The sequence below is a fragment of the Littorina saxatilis genome, linkage group LG3 (assembly GCF_037325665.1).
Source record: "Littorina saxatilis isolate snail1 linkage group LG3, US_GU_Lsax_2.0, whole genome shotgun sequence".
Classification (NCBI taxonomy): Eukaryota; Metazoa; Mollusca; class Gastropoda; order Littorinimorpha; family Littorinidae; genus Littorina; species Littorina saxatilis.
Genome location: NC_090247.1, coordinates 6053307 through 6073306, shown reverse-complemented (window position 1 = coordinate 6073306; position 20000 = coordinate 6053307). Strand labels below are relative to the sequence as shown.

Sequence of the window (20000 nt, the reverse complement as noted above, 5' to 3'; positions counted from 1 at the left end):
AGTAAATTTAAGAAGACAAATTTGGATCAAAACAAGGACAATTGACCGATCTGGTGCAACCTGAGCCAGCAAATTACCCAACTACTTTCCAAAGCCGTCGCTTAGAAGACAAAGGCCGGCTCCTAGGGGGGTCTGGGGGCATGCCCCCCCGGAAACTTTTTGATACAAATCAAGAAAAATGGAGCAATTTGGTGCAATCTGAGCCATCAGTTTTCTTTCTTTTTAATTAAATTGATTTATTTTTATTTATTTTTCTCTTTTTATATTTAGTCAAGTTTTGACTAAATATTTTAACATCGAGGGGGAATCGAAACGAGGGTCGTGGTGTATGTGCGTGTGTGTGTCTGTGTGTCTGTGTGTGTGTGTGTGTGTGTGTGTGTGTAGAGCGATTCAGACTAAACTACTGGACCGATCTTTATGAAATTTGACATGAGAGTTCCTGGGTATGAAATCCCCGAACGTTTTTTTCATTTTTTTGATAAATGTCTTTGATGACGTCATATCCGGCTTTTCGTGAAAGTTGAGGCGGCACTGTCACGCTCTCATTTTTCAACCAAATTGGTTGAAATTTTGGTCAAGTAATCTTCGACGAAGCCCGGACTTCGGTATTGCATTTCAGCTTGGTGGCTTAAAAATTAATTAATGACTTTGGTCATTAAAAATCTGAAAATTGTAAAAAAAATAAAAATTTATAAAACGATCCAAATTTACGTTTATCTTATTCTCCATCATTTGCTGATTCCAAAAACATATAAATATGTTATATTCGGATTAAAAACAAGCTCTGAAAATTAAATATATAAAAATTATTATCAAAATTAAATTGTCGAAATCAATTTAAAAACACTTTCATCTTATTCCTTGTCGGTTCCTGATTCCAAAAACATATAGATATGATATGTTTGGATTAAAAACACGCTCAGAAAGTTAAAACAAAGAGAGGTACAGAAAAGCGTGCTATCCTTCTTAGCGCAACTACTACCCCGCTCTTCTTGTCAATTTCACTGCCTTTGCCATGAGCGGTGGACTGACGATGCTACGAGTATACGGTCTTGCTGAAAAATGGCATTGCGTTCAGTTTCATTCTGTGAGTTCGACAGCTACTTGACTAAATATTGAGCGAGTTTTAGCGTCAACTAAGGTGACTCGAGTCGAACCGGAGGTCGCAAAAACTCGGTCCGGTACGACTGGAGTGACGTCACCGGTTAACCAACTTTCAACCTTGCTTCCTGCGTAGGGTCTCTCCAGTTCCAAGATGGCTGCCAAGGCGAGGTGAGAAACTTCTGCAAATATTTTTTGACAAAGTTACGGATTGTGAGAAGACATTTGTTGTAAATCACTTAGCCTTTCAAAAATTAAGGATACTGGGTTGGATACTGTCTTGGTTTTAATGCATTTTATTTTAGCAGTGATGTTTATTTTGGGAAGAAATGAGGTCAACAGGAGTTTGGGTGCGATTTCGGCTCAAATGTACTTTAGCGCCCTGAACTTTTACCCGGCTGTTTTGCGCTCGATTTTCACGCTCACTTCTTCATTGACGTTCGAATCGATAGTTCGATGTTTTGGCATTACATTCACATCAACAATAAAACAGTACTGCTTGTTCATCATCGTCGTCCATCAACTCTCCACAACAGTAAATCCGTAACGCGCTTGTCGCCATCTTGTTGCAAGGGACGCGACTGGACACAACCCAACAGCGTTTCCGCGAAGAAAAAAACCAGACATGCGCAGTGACCCTACCGTAGCTCAACCCTGTTCCTCGCGAAAACTCGCTCATTGTATTTTCGCCTTACGCGACTTTTATTTAGTCAAGTTTTGACTAAATATTTTAACATCGAGGGGGAATCGAAACGAGGGTCGTGGTGTATGTGCGTGTGTGTGTGTGTGTGTGTCTGTGTGTGTGTGTGTGTGTGTGTGTGTGTGTGTGTGTGTGTGTGTGTGTAGAGCGATTCAGACTAAACTACTGGACCGATCTTTATGAAATTTGACATGAGAGTTCCTGGGATTGATATCCCCGAACGTTTTTTTCATTTTTTTGATAAATGTCTTTGATGACGTCATATCCGGCTTTTTGTGAAAGTTGAGGCGGCACTGTCACGCCCTCATTTTTCAACCAAATTGGTTGAAATTTTGGTCAAGTAATCTTCGACGAAGCCCGGACTTGGTATTGCATTTCAGCTTGGTGGCTTAAAAATTAATTAATGACTTTGGTCATTAAAAATCTGAAAATTGTACAAAAACATAACAATTTATAAAACGATCCAAATTTACGTTTATCTTATTCTCCATCATTTGCTGATTCCAAAAACATATGAATATGTTATATTCGGATTAAAAACAAGCTCTGAAAATTAAATATATAAAAATTATTATTAAAATTAAATTGTCGAAATCAATTTAAAAACACTTTCATCTTATTCCTTGTCGGTTTCTGATTCCAAAAACATATAGATATGATATGTTTGGATTAAAAACACGCTCAGAAAGTTAAAACAAAGAGAGGTACAGAAAAGCGTGCTATCCTTCTTAGCGCAACTACTACCCCGCTCTTCTTGTCAATTTCACTGCCTTTGCCACGAGCGGTGGACTGACGATGCTACGAGTATACGGTCTTGCTGAAAAATGGCATTGCGTTCAGTTTCATTCTGTGAGTTCGACAGCTACTTGACTAAATATTGTATTTTCGCCTTACGCGACTTGTTTAAATATTTTTTTAGGCTGGGGGGGGGGGGGGGGTTCCGGAAACCCCGGAAACCCCCCCCCCTGGATCCGCCCCTGCACACTTCCTCCCCCCCCCCCCCTCTTCTTCCTCCTTCCCTATCTCCCTCCCTCCCCTTCTCTCACTCCCTCCCTCCTCTCTCTCTCCCTCCATCCCACTATTTCTTTCTCTCCCTCCCTCCCTCCCTCTCTTTCTCTCCCTCTCTCCCTCTTCCTTTTCTTTCCTCCCTCCCTCAATCCCTCTAAGTCTCTCCCTCCCTCTCTTTCTCTCTCTTCCTTCCCCTCTCCCTCCCTCCTTCCCTCCTTTCTCTCTCACTCAATCCCTCAATCCCTCCTCCCCCTCCCTCTCTCTCCCTCGGTCCATTCCTATATCTCTCTCTTCCTCCCCATTTATCTCTCCCTCCATAGCTCTCCCCCCCTCCCTCTCACCTTCCCTCTCTTTCACCCTCTCTCCACCCCTCTTTCCATCTCTCTATCTCCCTCCCTCCCTTTATTTCTCTCTCACCCTCCATCCCTCCCTCCCACTCCCTTCCCCCCACCCCCCCCCCCCCCCCGCCCCTGCTTTCTCTCCTCTCTCTCACTCTCTCCTCTCTCTCACTCTCTCTCACTCCCTGTCTAGTCTCTCCCCCCCCCCCCCTCTCTCTCTCTCTCTCTCTTTCCATCTTGTGCAAATTCGTAGTGTTATTTTCACTGTTTTGTCATTTCTCTTGACAACACTTCTTCTTCCAAATATTCTGGTAAAACCAAGTAAGTCCGCATGCTTAGATATGCGCATTTTTGTTAGATCTGATATTGGGGGGAAAAGTGGTAAAACCAAGTAAGTCCACAAAATGCCCAACAAAACCAAAACCATCCATCAGATTATTATGAAAATCGGGTTTTAAACGTAAATGAATGCTATTTATCTAATTATCTCGGTGGTTTGACCTACATCATCATCACTTTTGAGACATTTTATCAAACAGTAAAAGTCGTTTTTCTCGGAAGTAGCGTCAGTGGACTTACTCGGTTTTGTCAGCACACGGCAGATCGTATCTCACATAAAGGGAGTTGTTACGGTAAGGTTAGATAGTGCAGGTCAGCTCATTCGGGCATTTGTCCCATTGGCCGGGTAACAAGACGTCTCAGGACCGGAATATAACGGAAGAAATCTAGCGAAGTAAAGAAGAATAAATGTAGAATGAAATGAGAACGTGTGTGGACGGAAGGGAAGGGGGAATAGGAGATTAAGATCCCGCTGAATAAATCTGTCAATGGAGTCCATTGATTGGGGATGAAATGCAGACCCCCTGGCGCGAGGATGGCAGGCTGAAGCGTTCAAAAGCGTTTATTACGATTAAGCCTTTTCTCCGCTTGAAGAAGTACTAAGTAGAGGTCATAGCCGTGATACCGAGGTAGGTCTCAGGTGTTTGCTTGTTTGCTTGTTTGCTTGTTTGTTTGTTTGTTTGTTCGCATGTTTGTTTGTTTGTGTATTTGTGTGTTTGTTTGTTTGTTTGCTTGTGTGCTTGCTTGCTTGCTAAATTGCTTGTTTCTTTGAGACGGGCGCTGTGGCGGGGTGGTAAGACGTCGGCCTCTTAATCGGAAGGTCGTGAGTTCGAATCCCGGCCGCGGCCGCCTGGTGGGTTAAGTGTGGAGATTTTTCCGATCTCCCAGGTCAACTTATGTGCAGACCTGCTTGTGGCTTATCTCCCTTCGTGTGCGCACGCAAGCACTAGACCAAGTGCGCACGGACAAGATCATGTATTATTCCCCCCTCTGCTTCTTTCTCTCTGTAAAGGTGTAGGGCTAGTTATTTTTCGGTAACTTACCCAACAACCAAAATCACTTACCCAACAACGGGCCTGAATCCTCGATAGCTCACAGGTTGATGAGTTAGACTTTGAGGGAACTACTTTAGCGATTGAAAAGTTCCGAACGCTCCAATGTACGAAATATACATCTCCAGACCAAACAATACAAACATACTGCATTTAAACTGGCAACTACAGGCTTGAACACATTAATCTCCATATAAAATCTATGAGTTTGGTTGTTTTCTAAATCCAAATCTAACGATCAGTGCAGAGAAACTCGCTTTAGATCTCTTATGAGTGCACGCAAACTCCCAAGGCAAGTAACTCTCGTACGACAAGAGTAGTTCCCCTTCCAAATTTTCTGAACTGAGTTGCTTGGACAAGAGACTGCAATCCGACGGTTAGTTTTTGACAATATTTCATTTTATAAACAGATCACACGCAACCAAATGCACACATCGCATCAATTTAAAGAACATACAGCGGTTTCATACACTATTTTGCCCCAGAAAACAGAACTTCATACAGTTTTTAACGTTGGAACACGGGTGCAAAAGTTCGTCTGCTTGTCCCATTCGAAGAAAGAACATTTCCTAAGCGATACCAAAACATGACCAGAACACACACTATCTGCCTTTACCGGCACAGCAGAATAACAACATAACTGTGTAGGCTACTTGATTTTAGTCCAAAACAGGGAAACTGACAAGAAGTGTTAACAGAATTGATTGATTTTCCCTGAACTATACAACCGCGCATTATTCAATCGCCAGCGCAGGTAGACTGGTTGAGTGATTTGGATTCGATCAAACTTTCGCACAAAAACTCCTCTTTTCTTTGAATAACTGAAGAAAGGAGGAATAAAGAGGTTACATACCTCGTCTCAGTGATTATTAAAAATAATGGTCTCAGTTCGCGGTCATGAAAAAGCTCGCTGAAGCTCGCATTTTTCATGATCCGCTAACTTCGACCATTATTTTTGATAATCACTGAGACTCGGCATGTAACCTCTACTTCCATGTCAGAGTTCGGTGGGTTATAGAAACACGAAAATACCCAGCATGCTTCCTCCAAAAGCGGCGTATGGCTGCCTAAAAACGGTCATGCACGTAAAATTCCACTCGTGCAAAAACACAAGTGTACGTGGGAGTTTCAGCTCACGAACGCAGAAGAAGAAGACGAAGCTTGTTTCTTTGACTGACTGTTGTGCTTTATTTAACGAGGTCCGTAATGTGGTTGGGTTTTTTCGTGTGGTTTTTTCTTCTTCTCCCCCTTTTGTTTCTTTTCTTTTTTATTATTTTTTATTTTTTTATTTTTTTTTTTTTTGGGGGGGGGGGGGGGGGGATCAGCTTTTCTGCTGATACATTGGGGCTTACAAACGGAGATGTCTTATTTTACAATCTTATCATATTAGTCACCTGGCTGGCTATAGTGGAAAGGTTACTTTTGGTGGTCACATTAGATATTATGTTTTTTGGAAAGTTCGTTTTATTTGCAGCCACAGTTCGGTAAACGACAAATGGCTAAACCCAACCACCTAAGAATGAGAAGCGTTTTTGTAACATGACCCATATTCTGCAAAAATGCAGCCATGACGCAGGGTGTAGGTTACAAAAAACCGTCATGTACCGCTTGACTGCATACGGATATAAGCAAATTATACCTTAAACGAAAGCTAAAGATTTTTGCCATCAGACAGCAAGTAAAATGCCTAATTCGTATACACAGTTTTATTTTTAACAACATCTGTATAACATGCGGACGACAAAACAGGAAATGCCATTTTCTCAATCGATATGTATAGCTAACTGAACGCCTGGTTGAAACCGCAATCAAAAACACCTTGAAAATTGTTTATTCTCACAGCTAGAATTATTTTACATCAACAATTGTTAATTTACCGAGGAAAACAACAGTCATATAAGATACATAATGGATGATTTTGAATCAACTCCGAAAACCGAACCGGGTCGAAGCAAAAAAGAGTTTACACATACACAGGCTTGAAAAAGGATAATTTGGTTCAATCTGTTAGATTTTTACCCATAACGTTAAAGATCAGCTTAATATAAAAGGAAAGTGATCATTGTAAAAGGATTTTGCTATCGCAAAATAATTCAACTTCCGGTTTTACCACATGGCGTCCATAATATTATCAATTTATTACATAGCGTGCATTTGTCAGAAATTATACTAAATGTTAGAAGCGATCTTAAAGTGAAAGTAACGTTTAATAAAAGTATGCGCATTTATTTATTGATTGATATATGACTAAAATAATGGACATGTAATTTAAACGTACAAAACGACATTTTGTACACTACCTCTCTAAAAAAAACGCGACTATGACCGACCGATATGTATGTGTAAATTAGGTCATTGTTAGTGATGAAAACGGGTTTTCTTTAAAAGATAACACGCAAACTGTGAAGTTCAAGCCCATAAATGATTTTAGTACGACTTCTTCAAAACAGGTCTGTTTTTCACTCCACCAGTTTCAGTTTTAATAAAATATATGTATAGCTCTCATTTTCAAAAAAAACTTATCTGCAATTCACTTAACCAAATACATAATGAACCCAGAAGGTATTAGAGTTAGACACTTTACAGTGAAATATGTTATGATTCCCCTTATTTCAAAATATATGCATTTTAATTGGCAGACACGATTCACGTCGTTGGTACGTGTCCTCTGGTGAGGCAACCGTTAGCATTTTTTGTCGTAAAAATTGACATTTTTAAACATAAATCATGGACAAAAAACTAATTCTACAAAAAGTGCAGGTTTTCTTGGTATAGTCAGTTAAAGCATCTTAAAATTCAAGAAATTGTGCAATTACGTGTATGCATTTGAAATGGCAGAAAATATTGAATGAAAGTGATTTTTGACTGATTGAAACCCCACCCCCACTAACAAAATGTGCCCTGAGATTAGGGGTGTTAGTTGAAGATGAATGAATAATGGCTATGGTTTTCCCCTAAAGTATTCAAAACCTAAACATGTACATAGGCAAGATGTTCTACATTAACACAATTAACTTTTTAAACATATACATATGCTTAGTACACGATACTTCCGGTTTTTCTACCGGATGACTTATACATTTAGGGGGTAAACACCTTATCGTAGAAAAAGCTTTATTTTCAAAAAGTGCAAGTAATTATTAAAAATCATACATAATATTTATATATTGGAGTTAATTTTCCTTCGAAAGTCATTTGTTTCAAGTGGCAGACAATGTCAGTTGGAGAGTTACATGTACGTAAAGTGTATAACTGTTGTCTGTGATTAGTGCATTGTGTACACATTGGCACCATTTGATCCTAAATGCTAAACGATGTCGTGATCATACCACAGTTTTAGGATAATTTACATCGCATCGATTACTAGATTGATGGTAGAATTTCACTGATAAATTCTATTTCCGGTAGCGTCAGTGCCGTTGTCTGAGATAGTAACGTTTTACATGGTTTCACGTTCAGTGGTGAACGTAACGTGTGGTTTAACAAAATTACTTGCACATACAATAGTGAAGTCTGTCTGTGTGTCTTTGTTTGTGTGTTTGTCTATGTCTGTCTGTGTGTTCGTCTGTTTGTCTCTCCCTCTGTCTGTCTATCTCTTTCTCTCTGTGTCTTTGTCTGTCTGTCTGTGTGTCTCTCTCTCTCTCTCTCTCTCTCTCTCTCTCTCTCTCTCTCTCTCTCTCTCTCTCTCTCTCTCTCTCTCTCTCTCTCTCTCTCTCTCTATCTCTCTCTGCGAGGTAGGTGCACTTAAAGAGAAAGCAATACAGAAAGAAATGCATTTCTCTACCAAGAATGAAGTTTGTCTGTCTGTGTGTTTGTGTGCGTGTTTTTTTGGTTGCGTAAGTGTTTCTCTATAAGCATCTCTACGTCTCTGTTTGCGTACATAAGTGCGTGCGTGCATGTGTGGGGGTTTCTGTGTCGGTTTGTCTCACTGTGTGTATGTCTGTCATTTTGTCGGTATGTTTGTGTATGTCTTTGTGTGTGTGTGTGTGTGTGTGTGTGTGTGTGTGTGTGTGTGTGTGTGTGTGTGTGTGTGTGCGTGCGTGCGTGCGTGCGTGCGTGCGTGCGCGCGTGCGCGCGCGCGCGCGTGTGTGTGTATGAGTGCGTGCGTGCGTGTGTGTGTGTGTGCGTGTGTGTGTGTGTGTGTGTGTGTGTGTGTGTGTGTGTGTGTGTGATTGCAATTATTCCTCCTTTTTACATTTAGTCAAGTTTTGACTAAATGTTTTAACGTAGAGCGGGGAATCGAGACGAGGGTCGTGGTGTATGTGCGTGTGTGTGTCTGTGTGTGTGTGTGTAGAGCGATTTAGACTAAACTACTGGACCGATCTTTATGAAATTTGACATGAGAGTTCCTGGGTATGATATCCCCAGACGTTGTTTTCAATTTTTTGATAAATGTATTTGATGACGTCATATCCGGCTTTTCGTGAAAGTTGAGGCGGCACTGTCACGCTCTCATTTTTCAACCAAATTGGTTGAAATTTTGGTCAAGTAATTTTCGACAAAGCCCAGACTTCGGTATTGCATTTCAGTTTGGTGGCTTAAAAATTAATTGATGACTTTGGTCATTAAAAATCTGAAAATTGTTAAAAAAATATTTTTTTTATAAAACGATCCAAATTTACGTTCATCGTATTGTCCATCATTTTCTGATTCCAAAAACATATAAATATGTTATATTTGGATTAAAAACAAGCTCTAAAAATTAAAAATTTAAAAATTATTATCAAAATTAAATTTTTGAAATCAATTTAAAAACACTTTCATCTTATTCCTTGTCGGTTCCTGATTCCAAAAACATATAGATATGATATGTTTGGATTAAAAACACGCTCAGAAAGTTAAAACGAAGAGAGGTACAGAAAAGCGTGCAATCCTTCTCAGCGCAACTACTACCCCGCTCTTCTTGTCAATTTCACAAAAACAAACAGATAATGACGTCATTTTAAGTGGCACAAACGTGTACATGAATGCCTTCCCTTTCGAATGATTTACAGTTATATAATTTCTGTCAAGCGGTTTAAGTTTTATGTCCGTTTTATGAACCCAACCCTCAAAACAAGAATAGTAACGCCAAAGAAGGAAAACATACACACAAACCAACGTTTTTCTCACCGGTGGTTTGGAATATTGCCCCAAAACTTTCGATTTAGTGTTGTGGTGTTAAAATCTATCAGAAAAAAGTGTTTGCTAACGTGACGCCAAAAAGTAACCAAAACGGTCCTTAGCCGACTGACTATATCAACAACAACTTATTCAGTAAATATTTATATTATTTTAAAATATAAAACAATCAATCAATCTATTGGAGAAAATAAAAGCCTGAAAATTAAATCGAACTTTAGAGGTCCGTAATGTTGTAATTTCCTCTTCGCCTTCTCTTTTTCTGCCTTCTTTCGTTGAATTATTGGAGTGCTTCCTCCTGTTGGTGCGGGTATGATTCTTTTCTCTCTGGGTATCTTTTTGTGGCGCTCTGGAAGTGGGGTTGTTAGATGGGGGGGGGGGAGGCAGAGAGGAGAGTTTGTTCTTCTTCTTCCTTTTTTTCAATTCGTCAGTTTGTATGTTTGCTCTTTGAAATGTTCATTTATCCGTACGTCTGTTTGTTGCTGTGTCTGTGTGCACGCGCGCGTGTGTGTGTGTCTGTGTGTGTGTCTGTGTGTGTGTGTGTGTCTGTGTGTGTGTCACGTTTCAATATATCACTCAAGGTGATTATGAACCGGTTAATTACTACTAATTAACTAACCACACCACGATCCACTCTCGCAGGCATACAATTAAATAGAGTCAACAAAAGTATAAGTTTCAGACGCCTGTTTATGTATAAACTCTCCACCTCCCTCGAGCCTTCACTCAAAATATGTTCCTTTTACGTTCTCAACACGTAAAAAACCAGTGTTCACTGACAAAATGCCAGTAGTATGTAGAAAATTATAGGAACACGCTGAACCCGTGTAAATATAGTTAAATGCGAATGTTCTGTTCGAAAAGCTCTAGTTCGTGCAGGTGTCCCACACCCCACGTTGTCACTACTCCAATGAAATCATAGATACGAAAAGACAACGGTGGTCAACGGGGTGCGTACGACATGGTGCACTTAGCTTTATCTCTGCTGCTGCTGCTTAGCCGGTATGCTGGTTAGTCGGTTCGCTGGTTAGCCGGTCCGCTGGTTAGCCGGTTCGCTGGTTAGCCGGTCCGCTGGTTAGCCGGTCTCCTGGTTAGCCGGTCTCCTGGTTAGCGTAGCTTCAACAGGTCCCGCCAAAGTCAGCCGTGCAGATGTTACAGGAACTCGAAACGAACGAATCGGATCGAACGAAGGCTGCAAACAGAAAGCATCGGTGCACTAAACATGTCAGCTACCCCTCACCCACCACCTTAAAACATGTCATCTTTAAATATCTCATCGAGCACGTGGGCCTGCACAAAACGGATTTTTTACAACAACAAAACAGTCATTTTCCGTCCTTCTCTCCCTATCTGCAAAAACCATATACAGATTAGTATTTTAGCGTCACAGAGAGTAAATTATGCGCTAACCTGGAAAGAACAACAGAGAGTATTTCATTCCACAACACAGACTCATCAACAGCGTTAAATAATGATTTATTACCTCAAAAGCCTATGATTGTACTCTCAATGGAAGCAAAGTCCGCCTCCTCCCTGGAACAGCCTCTGTTCGTCAACAGTGACCAAAAACGTCCAGAACCCCTTGTCGAATCCTTATGCGAAAGCCATCGCCGACGAAGGAATGTTGACGACTTGTCCTCAGCAAAACATGTGGCAGTGGAAGTTCCCCTAGAGTGCCGAATATAATATTCGGTGAAAAACCATCATACTCTAGAAACTGTATTAGATCCTTCCCCTTCTGCCGCTGGGTGTCAAGTGCCCCGTACTCGTGTCTCTGTCAGACAACCTAGCCAAAAAACACGTGACTGACCTTGTCACAAAAACCAGTCCAGCTATACACAATTCTGCCTCCCCAAGCAGAAAAAAGACACGAGAAACTCAATCCCTGAAAATCCCGTGTGCGCTGTCAGCGAAAAACCGTCAGCCCTATGATAGCAGAAACCCGCACTGTGAAGCTCGTGCGTTTCAAAACATCCGTGCTCGTTGAGCACTGTCAGCAAACTCTGCTGTGTCCAATATCACGCACAGGCGCTTTCTATCATAACCGACCAAGAACAGGCACTCCACTGAGTGACACTTTCTTGGTCTCTGTCACCCGATCGTGACAGTGTGTGTGTGTGTGTGTGTGTGTGTGTGTGTGTGTGTGTGTGTGTGTGTGTGTGTGTGTGTGTGTGTGTGTGTGTGTGTGTGTGAGTCTGTGTGTGTGTGTGTGTGTGTTCGTGCCTGCGTGCGCGAGTGTGTGTGTATGTGTGTGTGTCTGTGTGCGTGCCTGCGTGCCTGCGTGTGTGTGTGTGTCTGTGTGTGTGCTGCGTGCGCGAGTGTGTGTGTGTGTATGTGTGAGTGTGTGCATGCGTGCGTGCCTGCGTGCGTGCGTGTGTGTGTTTGTGTGTGTGTGTGTATGTGTGTGTGTGTGAGTGTGTGTGTGTGTGTTTGTGTGAGGGAGAGAGAGACAGAGAGAGAAACAGAGAGACATAAAGAGAGAGACGCAGAGGGAGAGACAGAGAGAAACAGAGACACACAGATAGAGACAGAGAGAGAAAGTAAGAAGAGCTGAATGCTAGAGAGCAGAGATGCTGACACGATGGAATTCCATCGAACGACGAAGCAGTAGAAAAGGTCTCGAGTCTGGACGTCTTAGCATTGATAGACGTGGAAAGTGACGTCTGTTGCTGAAACACAGTAGTTCCCGTCCCTAACATGTGTCATTAGCTGTCTGACTACGTCCCATGCTGATGCCATATCGTCAAAGAACCAGCAGTTTCGAAACCCATTACGGCATTAGTTTCTAGTTTTGACAAGAGGAAGGAAAGAGAAGAGCGATTCTTCAGATCTGGGGTCCGTATGTGACATTTTAATTTCTTGTTATGCCTGTTAATTCTGTATTATACCGTATAATGTGTATGTGATATCATTTATTCTTTTGATTCCTGTCATTAATACTTAAGCTTATTAACGAGACAGCGGTTTTTTTCTAACGGAAGTGTTTATTTTCCGTCTTTTTTGTGACTGTTAGTCTGTCAGATTCCACAGCTTTGAACAGCGACCCAGTGACCCAGAGACTTTTGTGTTTTCTCGACAGCAGAGAGAGAAATTCAAGTTTTACGCTGAGCCATTAGGGGCATGTTCCCGGGTTTTAACCCGACTTTTAGATGAGATACACTTATGCCAGAATGACCGAGGTCTTTTACGTGCCACTGTAGTGACACGGGGGTGGGACATGGATACCGTCTCTGGGTTTGTTCACAAAGTTGACCCGTGTCCGTCCCGGCCCGGATTCAAACCTGCGACCTTAGGATCCAGTCCAGTCCAGTGGTATAGCTACCACCTGAGCTACCCGGGCCCCTTCGATAGCAGAGCTTCTTCCTCTTGCTTATCTCCTCATTATAGAGGTGTGCTGTACAATTATGACTCCAGCTTCCACCCTTGTCCATATGTTGTGATATGCTAAAGAACTGGTAACAGTGCGAACGACGGGAGGGTGACGGAAGGGGTCAGAGTAGTGATGATAACTGTGGCGGGGATGTAGCTCAGTCGGTAGCGCGCTGGATTTGTATCCAGTTGGCCGCTGTCAGCGTGAGTTCGTCCCCACGTTCGGCGAGAGATTTATTTCTCAGTCAACTTTGTGTGCAGACTCTCCTCGGTGTCCGAACACCCCCGTGTGTACACGCAAGCACAAGACCAAGTGCGCACGAAAAAGATCCTGTAATCCATGTCAGAGTTCGGTGGGTTATAGAAACACGAAAATACCCAGCATGCTTCCTCCGAAAACGGCGTATGGCTGCCTAAATGGCGGGGTAAAAAACGGTCATATACGTAAAATTCCACTCGTGCAAAAAACACGAGTGTATGTGGGAGTTTCAGCCCACGAACGCAGAAGAAGAAGTGATGATAACAATTTAATAAAAGAGTTCAATTTCGGTTCCATGGTTTTGTTTTGTGGATTCATACCCGCTGTCTCCATCACAGAAAGGGGTTGGGAGTATACACATAATATGTTTCTTTCCAAATTAGAGATTCTTTTCAAAACGTTTATAAAATTTCAGAGCCGCTTTTTAAAACAAAAAGAGTAAAACGTAACTAGATTATTTCCAGGGAGAGATGTAAAAACAAATATATACATTACGCACATGTTATTTCTCTTTTGTATCCGTTTCATTATCTTTGCCATTGTGACACAATCTATCCGGAATTGTCTGAATTGACTTTATATGTCTGGACGGCTTTCGTGTGCACACTATTTATTAAGATCGTTTTCCGCCTACCAAAGAACCAATGCTCATTAACTAACACGCAGGGGCGGGCCTTGAGGTCTTGATGGTGTGTAAGTAGAGATCACACCATGCTCTACTTTGACGCACATATTGGGAATCCCGAGAGACTTTCTTTGTTGAGTGGGGCACTTACGGCGGTCGAGGCTGGCCACTAAACAAAGACAGTCGCGAGGGATTTCCAACGTGAGCTAAAATAGAACACAGTGTAATTTATTTAGTAAGCTTTTTTTTTGCGGTTGGGCCTGTGTTGTTTTTGGACTCAATACTGAGACCATTTACATCCCATGCAGGGCCTCAAGAAGTGTTGTTTTTGGACTCAATACTGAGACCATTTACATCCCATGCAGGGCCTCAAGAAGTGTTGTTCACAATGTGTGTGGGATGTGAGGCCGCGCGGCTTGAAAGAATTCCCATCATTTCATTGCATATTTCTCAGCTTCTATTTTAATCTGTGCACACACAACAAATTGTGTTAACACTGCACCAAATCTGCAGAAATAGCACATCGGTCAGACATGATGTATTTTAGGCGCAAAATGCAATTTTGTTTTCGTTATATGACGTCACCAATGCCAAGTTCCCTCTCTCCGCAAAACAAGTTGGTGTCGCGCGAAGAGTCAGTCTGATTCGCTGCGTGATTTGCACAGGGCCGGACCCAGGGGGGGGGGGGGGGGGGGGGGGTTCCAGGGGTTCCGGAACCCCACCCCTGGAAAAAGCATGTACCTTGCTTTGAGTGGTTTTTTTTTTTACTAGTTTTAGCACCAAAACAAGACCCAGAATGCACCAGATTGCACAGATTTTAACCGTTTTTCAAAAATTTTCCGGGGGCACCCCCTAGTTCGCGCGCCTGCTTTGCAGGCGCGCGCTTGTGGCTTCGCCACTTCGCTGATTTCCCCCCCCCCCAAAAAAAAAAGGAGGAACCCCCCCCCCCTCCCTAACAACTCATTTGGTCCGGCCCTGTTTGCACATCCAGTTAATGTTTACGGTGAACCTGGCGCAAAGTAAACAATATGCGGTCTTGCGGCACGATCTGAAAACGATACAGAAAGTGATAAGTGCCTTTTGTGGAATAAGCCAATCTTCATCGTTCACAATCATTATTACTCGCCGCTTTCAGCTCTCAGCTCTCAGCTCTCAGCTCTCAGCTCCCAGCTCTCAGCTCCCAGCTCTCAGCTCTCAGCTCCCAGCTCTCAGCTCTCAGCTCCCAGCTCTCAGCTCCCAGCTCTCAGCTCCCAGCTCTCAGCTCCCAACTCTCAGCTCCCAGCTCTCAGCTCCCAGCTCTCAGCTCCCAGCTCCCAGCTCTCAGCTCCCAGCTCTCAGCTCCCAGCTCTCAGCTCCCAGCTCCCAGCTCTCAGCTCCCAGCTCTCAGCTCTCAGCTCTCAGCTCTCAGCTCCCAGCTCCCAGCTCTCAGCTCCCAGCTCCCAGCTCTCAGCTCCCAGCTCTCAGCTCCCAGCTCTCAGCTCCCAGCTCTCAGCTCCCAGCTCCCAGCTCTCAGCTCTCAGCTCCCAGCTCTCAGCTCCCAGCTCTCAGCTCCCAGCTCCCAGCTCCCAGCTCCCAGCTCTCAGCTCCCAGCTCTCAGCTCCCAGCTCCCAGCTCTCAGCTCCCAGCTCTGAGCTCCCAGCTCTCAGCTCTCAGCTCCCAGCTCCCAGCTCTCAGCTCCCAGCTCCCAGCTCTCAGCTCCCAGCTCTCTCAAGTACTGTGGACCTTCCTCGGTGCAGACGAAAGAATGTAAGCTTTCAATGTTCCCTTTTTTGGGCGCATTTCAGTATTAGACAGACAAAATGTAAGAATTTTTTTTTTCCTTTACAAAAAATACAGATGGTACAAAAATAGTCCCATGTGGTTGGAACAGAGATTTTGGTTCGAACTGGTAAAACGTCTTCCTTTGCTTAGGGCACCATTTTTGTTTCCGTGCTTTGGTATTTGAAGATTCAAATAAAACTAAAAAATAAACGCGGAATGAATTATGACAAAGATATTATTCTGAGATACTTTCACAATGTTTTCGCCTTAATTACAAAGGGCATGCTGACAAAGTTACAGCATGTTTTTCCCAAGCCGTAAACCTCCTTTTACCTTATAGGGAAATTAAAAATGACGCGTTTCACCATATAAGGAACTAAAATTGCAGCCACAGAGTGTAACTAACACAGAAAAAGTGCAAACATATAGCAAAAACAACTTCTGATACATACTATGCGGCTGCCCAAATTGCAAAGAACAAGAAATTCCTCCGATAGGAAAAACACCCCCGGCAAAGGGAAATAACCTTCTCAGTTGGTGGCAGTGAGAATGGTTATTACAATGGTTATTTCCCTTTGACCAACGGGGGTGTCCGTCTATAAGTCGTTGTATAATTTTAATCCACCCATAACTCCCTAACCGTGTGTTTGACTGGTCCCAATTTTTGTTTGGACCGTCTCAGGAATGTATAGAACCTGTTCAGCAAGTTTGGTGACGATCGGTCCGTTCATTCTAGAGATCTACTTGCGAACACAAACACCGCCACAAACACATCGAGTGAAACCTATACACACCCCTATACCGGGGGTGTAAATATAAAGAGTACATAGTCATGCACACGAACTGCATGCAGGCAGTGTCTTCTCTATCTCTGACCCTAAACTGAACTAGAGGGGTGATTTCCCCACAGCAAATTCTTGCAGAAGTTGCATTGAAAGAGCCATGCATCTAGTGTTATGATAGCTGCCAGAAATGATCTTAGAAAGAAAAAAAAACAGCCAGACGCATTTAAGCATCTAACATATATCACACTCCATCTCTTGCAGAGTGTTCATCAAAAGCAAAGTCAATGGCTTCTCTATTTCCAACACTAAATTGAACAAGAGCAGTGGTTTCCAATTGTGGATGAAAAAACTTGAACCATTGATCAGTTACTTCTTCTTCTTCTTCTTCTGCGTTCCCAGCCATGCTAAATTGTCAATCCAGTCTGCAGGATGAAGTCTGCGGTCGGCCGCAGCGACGCTGCCGATTCCCACACCATTGAGTAACAGCTACTCTCGCTGGTAGAGAAATCTAATAAAACAACGAACACAAACTGTGCGTCTATCGACACCATAGTGTACGCTGCAGACGTAAGTAGAAATACAAAATAAATATAAAAATAATCTAAAGACAACGTTTCTGTATCTAAAATCAGAACTGCCAAACTCCATCGCGAGCAGATAAAACAATTTCAATACGCTGCGAGGGCTTCGCCATATCTGACGACAAATTGGACAAGGAACTTAGTCGATAAATATCGACAGGGGGCGGACAAATGGTTTACATGTGAAATGTGTGTATATGGGTGTGGTTCTGAAACAAACAAACCATGTGAACCCCCCCCCCATCCCACCGCTCGCGGGCTGAACGACTGACGCGGTCTTTTTCAGAAGAACACCGCGTGTACATAATACACAATTCGATCGCGTAGCACTGCCAATGCACATTTTCGCAACGAAAACCGTGCTACTGTTTCTTGTGTGTTAAATCTAAAAGCAATATAAGTGAACGAACAATTGAAAACTGATATCACGTTACTAAACTCCCAAAAGTAATAAATTACTTCTGACTGCGGTACACAATACGGCAGTCACCTCTGCGAATGCTGTCGAAGAATCTAACCGAAAGTAAACATTCTGGGAATCTACGCGCATCGGCCTTGACGCAAGTTCAATACTGAGCCAGTGAGCGTGCCGCGGCGAAGTTGGCCGCTGTAAGTCTCGCAGCGCTGGCTGGCTGAGCGAGTTGCGTGTCCATCCATATTAGGTCCAAGCCGCACCGTAGATCAGATTAGTAGGTGCTTGATTTTGGTATTTTGATTTTACATAACATTAAACCTTTCTTGGGGTTCATGGTCATGGCAACAGCCATAATAATATTATATCATGTATAATATTACATTTCAGCATATTTGAATTACATGTCATCATACCAAACTGTCATACATTTTTATTCCTACATCATTCTGATTGATCACAACCAAACCTACTATCAGTGGACACATCCAAATGTAAGCGCCTGTTCTTGACAACTTTTAATCGATCTAAAAATAGCAACTTGCTGGGCCCTTTGCCGCCAACAGACACTGTTTGGCCTGTAGGTAAAATGTACAATGTATTTTCTGATTTGTGCACAAAAGCTTTTTTTCTTTTTTCTTTTTTTTAACATAACAATGTTTAATGTCACTGTATGTTTAAAAGACCATGGTCATATTTGTAAAAAAAATGTTAAATTAGAAAATAAATAACATTTTGGTTCATGATTTTTCCTACACCTGTGCTAAAAATAAGAAATAAAAATGTCGGGTATATAAGTCACTCAAATACAGCTAGGTATGAATGGCTCGGTTTGAGTTTGTTGCAGTTGACCCTGCACAATGCGACATATCATGTTTTTGTTGAACAATTTTGACGTCACCCCTCCCATAGGGTGACGTATTTCACAACTTCCTGTGTTACACAAACTCTGTGATGACCAATTTTGACGTCACCCCTCCCATAGGGTGACGGATTTCACAACTTTCTACAGATGAACAATGTTGCCTTCACCCCTCCCATAGGGTGACGGATGTCACAACTTCCTGTGTACACAAACTGATGACGTATTTCACAACAAAATGGCGCTGCCCATGGTCAACCTCTAAACTATCCGTATAGAATGGGGGCGTCCTCGCCCCCATAACAAGAGTAGTGGTTTCCGCCGCAGTGAACTTTTGCAGCAGAAGAGCTTGAACCTCTCGCATTGCTCAAGGGCTGACTGCATGCATGGGACTGGGGATGTCACATCATTGCAACCCTTACAGAATGGGATCATTCTATTACTCCGAGCGGTCCCATTGCTTTAAAAGCAGGGCGGAATATAGGGCGTAGCTATAGGGAACCAGTCAATTTCCGGTGTGTATGTTTGTGTGTTGGAGATGAGGTGAGGGTGGGGGGGGGGGTGAGGTAAGGGTATGTGTGTGGGGGGAGTGCACTGGTGTGTGTGTGTGTGTGTGTGTGTGTGTGTGTGTGTGTGTGAATGTATATGTGTATGTGTGTGTGTGTGTACGTTTGTGTTCGCATGTGCGTGTGTGTGTGTGTGTGTGTGTGTGTGTGTGTGTGCGTCTGTGCGTGTGTGTGTGTGTGTGTGTGTGTGTGTTTTGCTTGTTTGTGTGTTTGCTTGTTTGTGTGTTTGCTTGTTTGTTTGTGTGTGTGTGTGTTTGTGTGTGTGAGTGTGGTGCGAACATGTCTAAGCCTTAAAGATTCCACTCACTCAGACACATCTCTATATGAACTTAAGCCGTGTTGCTTACTGTGAATAGTGGACATTTTGTTTTGTTAATAAGTTTATAACTGACACCCAAGCCAGTCTTCAACACAAATTCCACACAAATTCCACACAAATTCAACACAAATTCAACACAAATTCAACACAAATTCAACACAAATTCAACACAAATTCAACACAAATTCAACATAAGATGCCCATACGTACAAGTCGATGAATGCTCTTATTTCCTTCACAGGCCTATATATGCGATAGTTCATTTAACTCAGTGTTTACAAAATAAGTAAGGTGTTTTTAAATTGAATGTATTTTGAAACACGAATGTGTATAAACAAGTACATTTTACAACGTGTGAAATCAAACTTCGATTAATGTTCTCAAAATACTCTCCAGCATGTGTTTAATCAGGTGATGATAATTAGTTTTAACGTCCTCTTAGAACCATTTGGCCTATCTTGGGACAGAAGATAGTCATATCTGAAAATTCAGGAAGAAAAGGAGGATCAAGCGCGGAAGTGACTTTATGCAAATCATTTTCACCCGGATGGGAGTTCATTCCGCCCTATGGACGCTTTGTTGAGTCTTACGACTTGATGAATATTCAAAAGGAATATACTCTTCAAATTGGAGGTTTCTAACCTTTTCCGTGATTGGATATTGGCCATTGCGTTCAAAGGGTCAGGGAGTATTCTTCGTATTGCTGGCCTTCACAAACACGTTGATGTGTATTATAGAAAATGTTAGTATTGTGAAACTCTGCTTTTCTCTCAGGGAACGATCTTAACGAATACATTCGGGG

General features: G+C 42.5%; 1 protein-coding gene across 1 annotated transcript in view; it reads left to right on the top strand.

Moving 5' to 3' along the window:
* LOC138961081 (uncharacterized) overlaps positions 1 to 15662 on the top strand; it is a 23058-nt gene extending 7396 nt beyond the window's left edge. Inside the window, exon 2 of the mRNA XM_070332676.1 lies at positions 15048 to 15662. Within this exon, the coding sequence (XP_070188777.1) occupies positions 15048 to 15662 (615 nt within the window). The remainder of the gene's footprint in view (positions 1 to 15047) is intronic.
* Positions 15663 to 20000: the final 4338 nt, after the last annotated feature.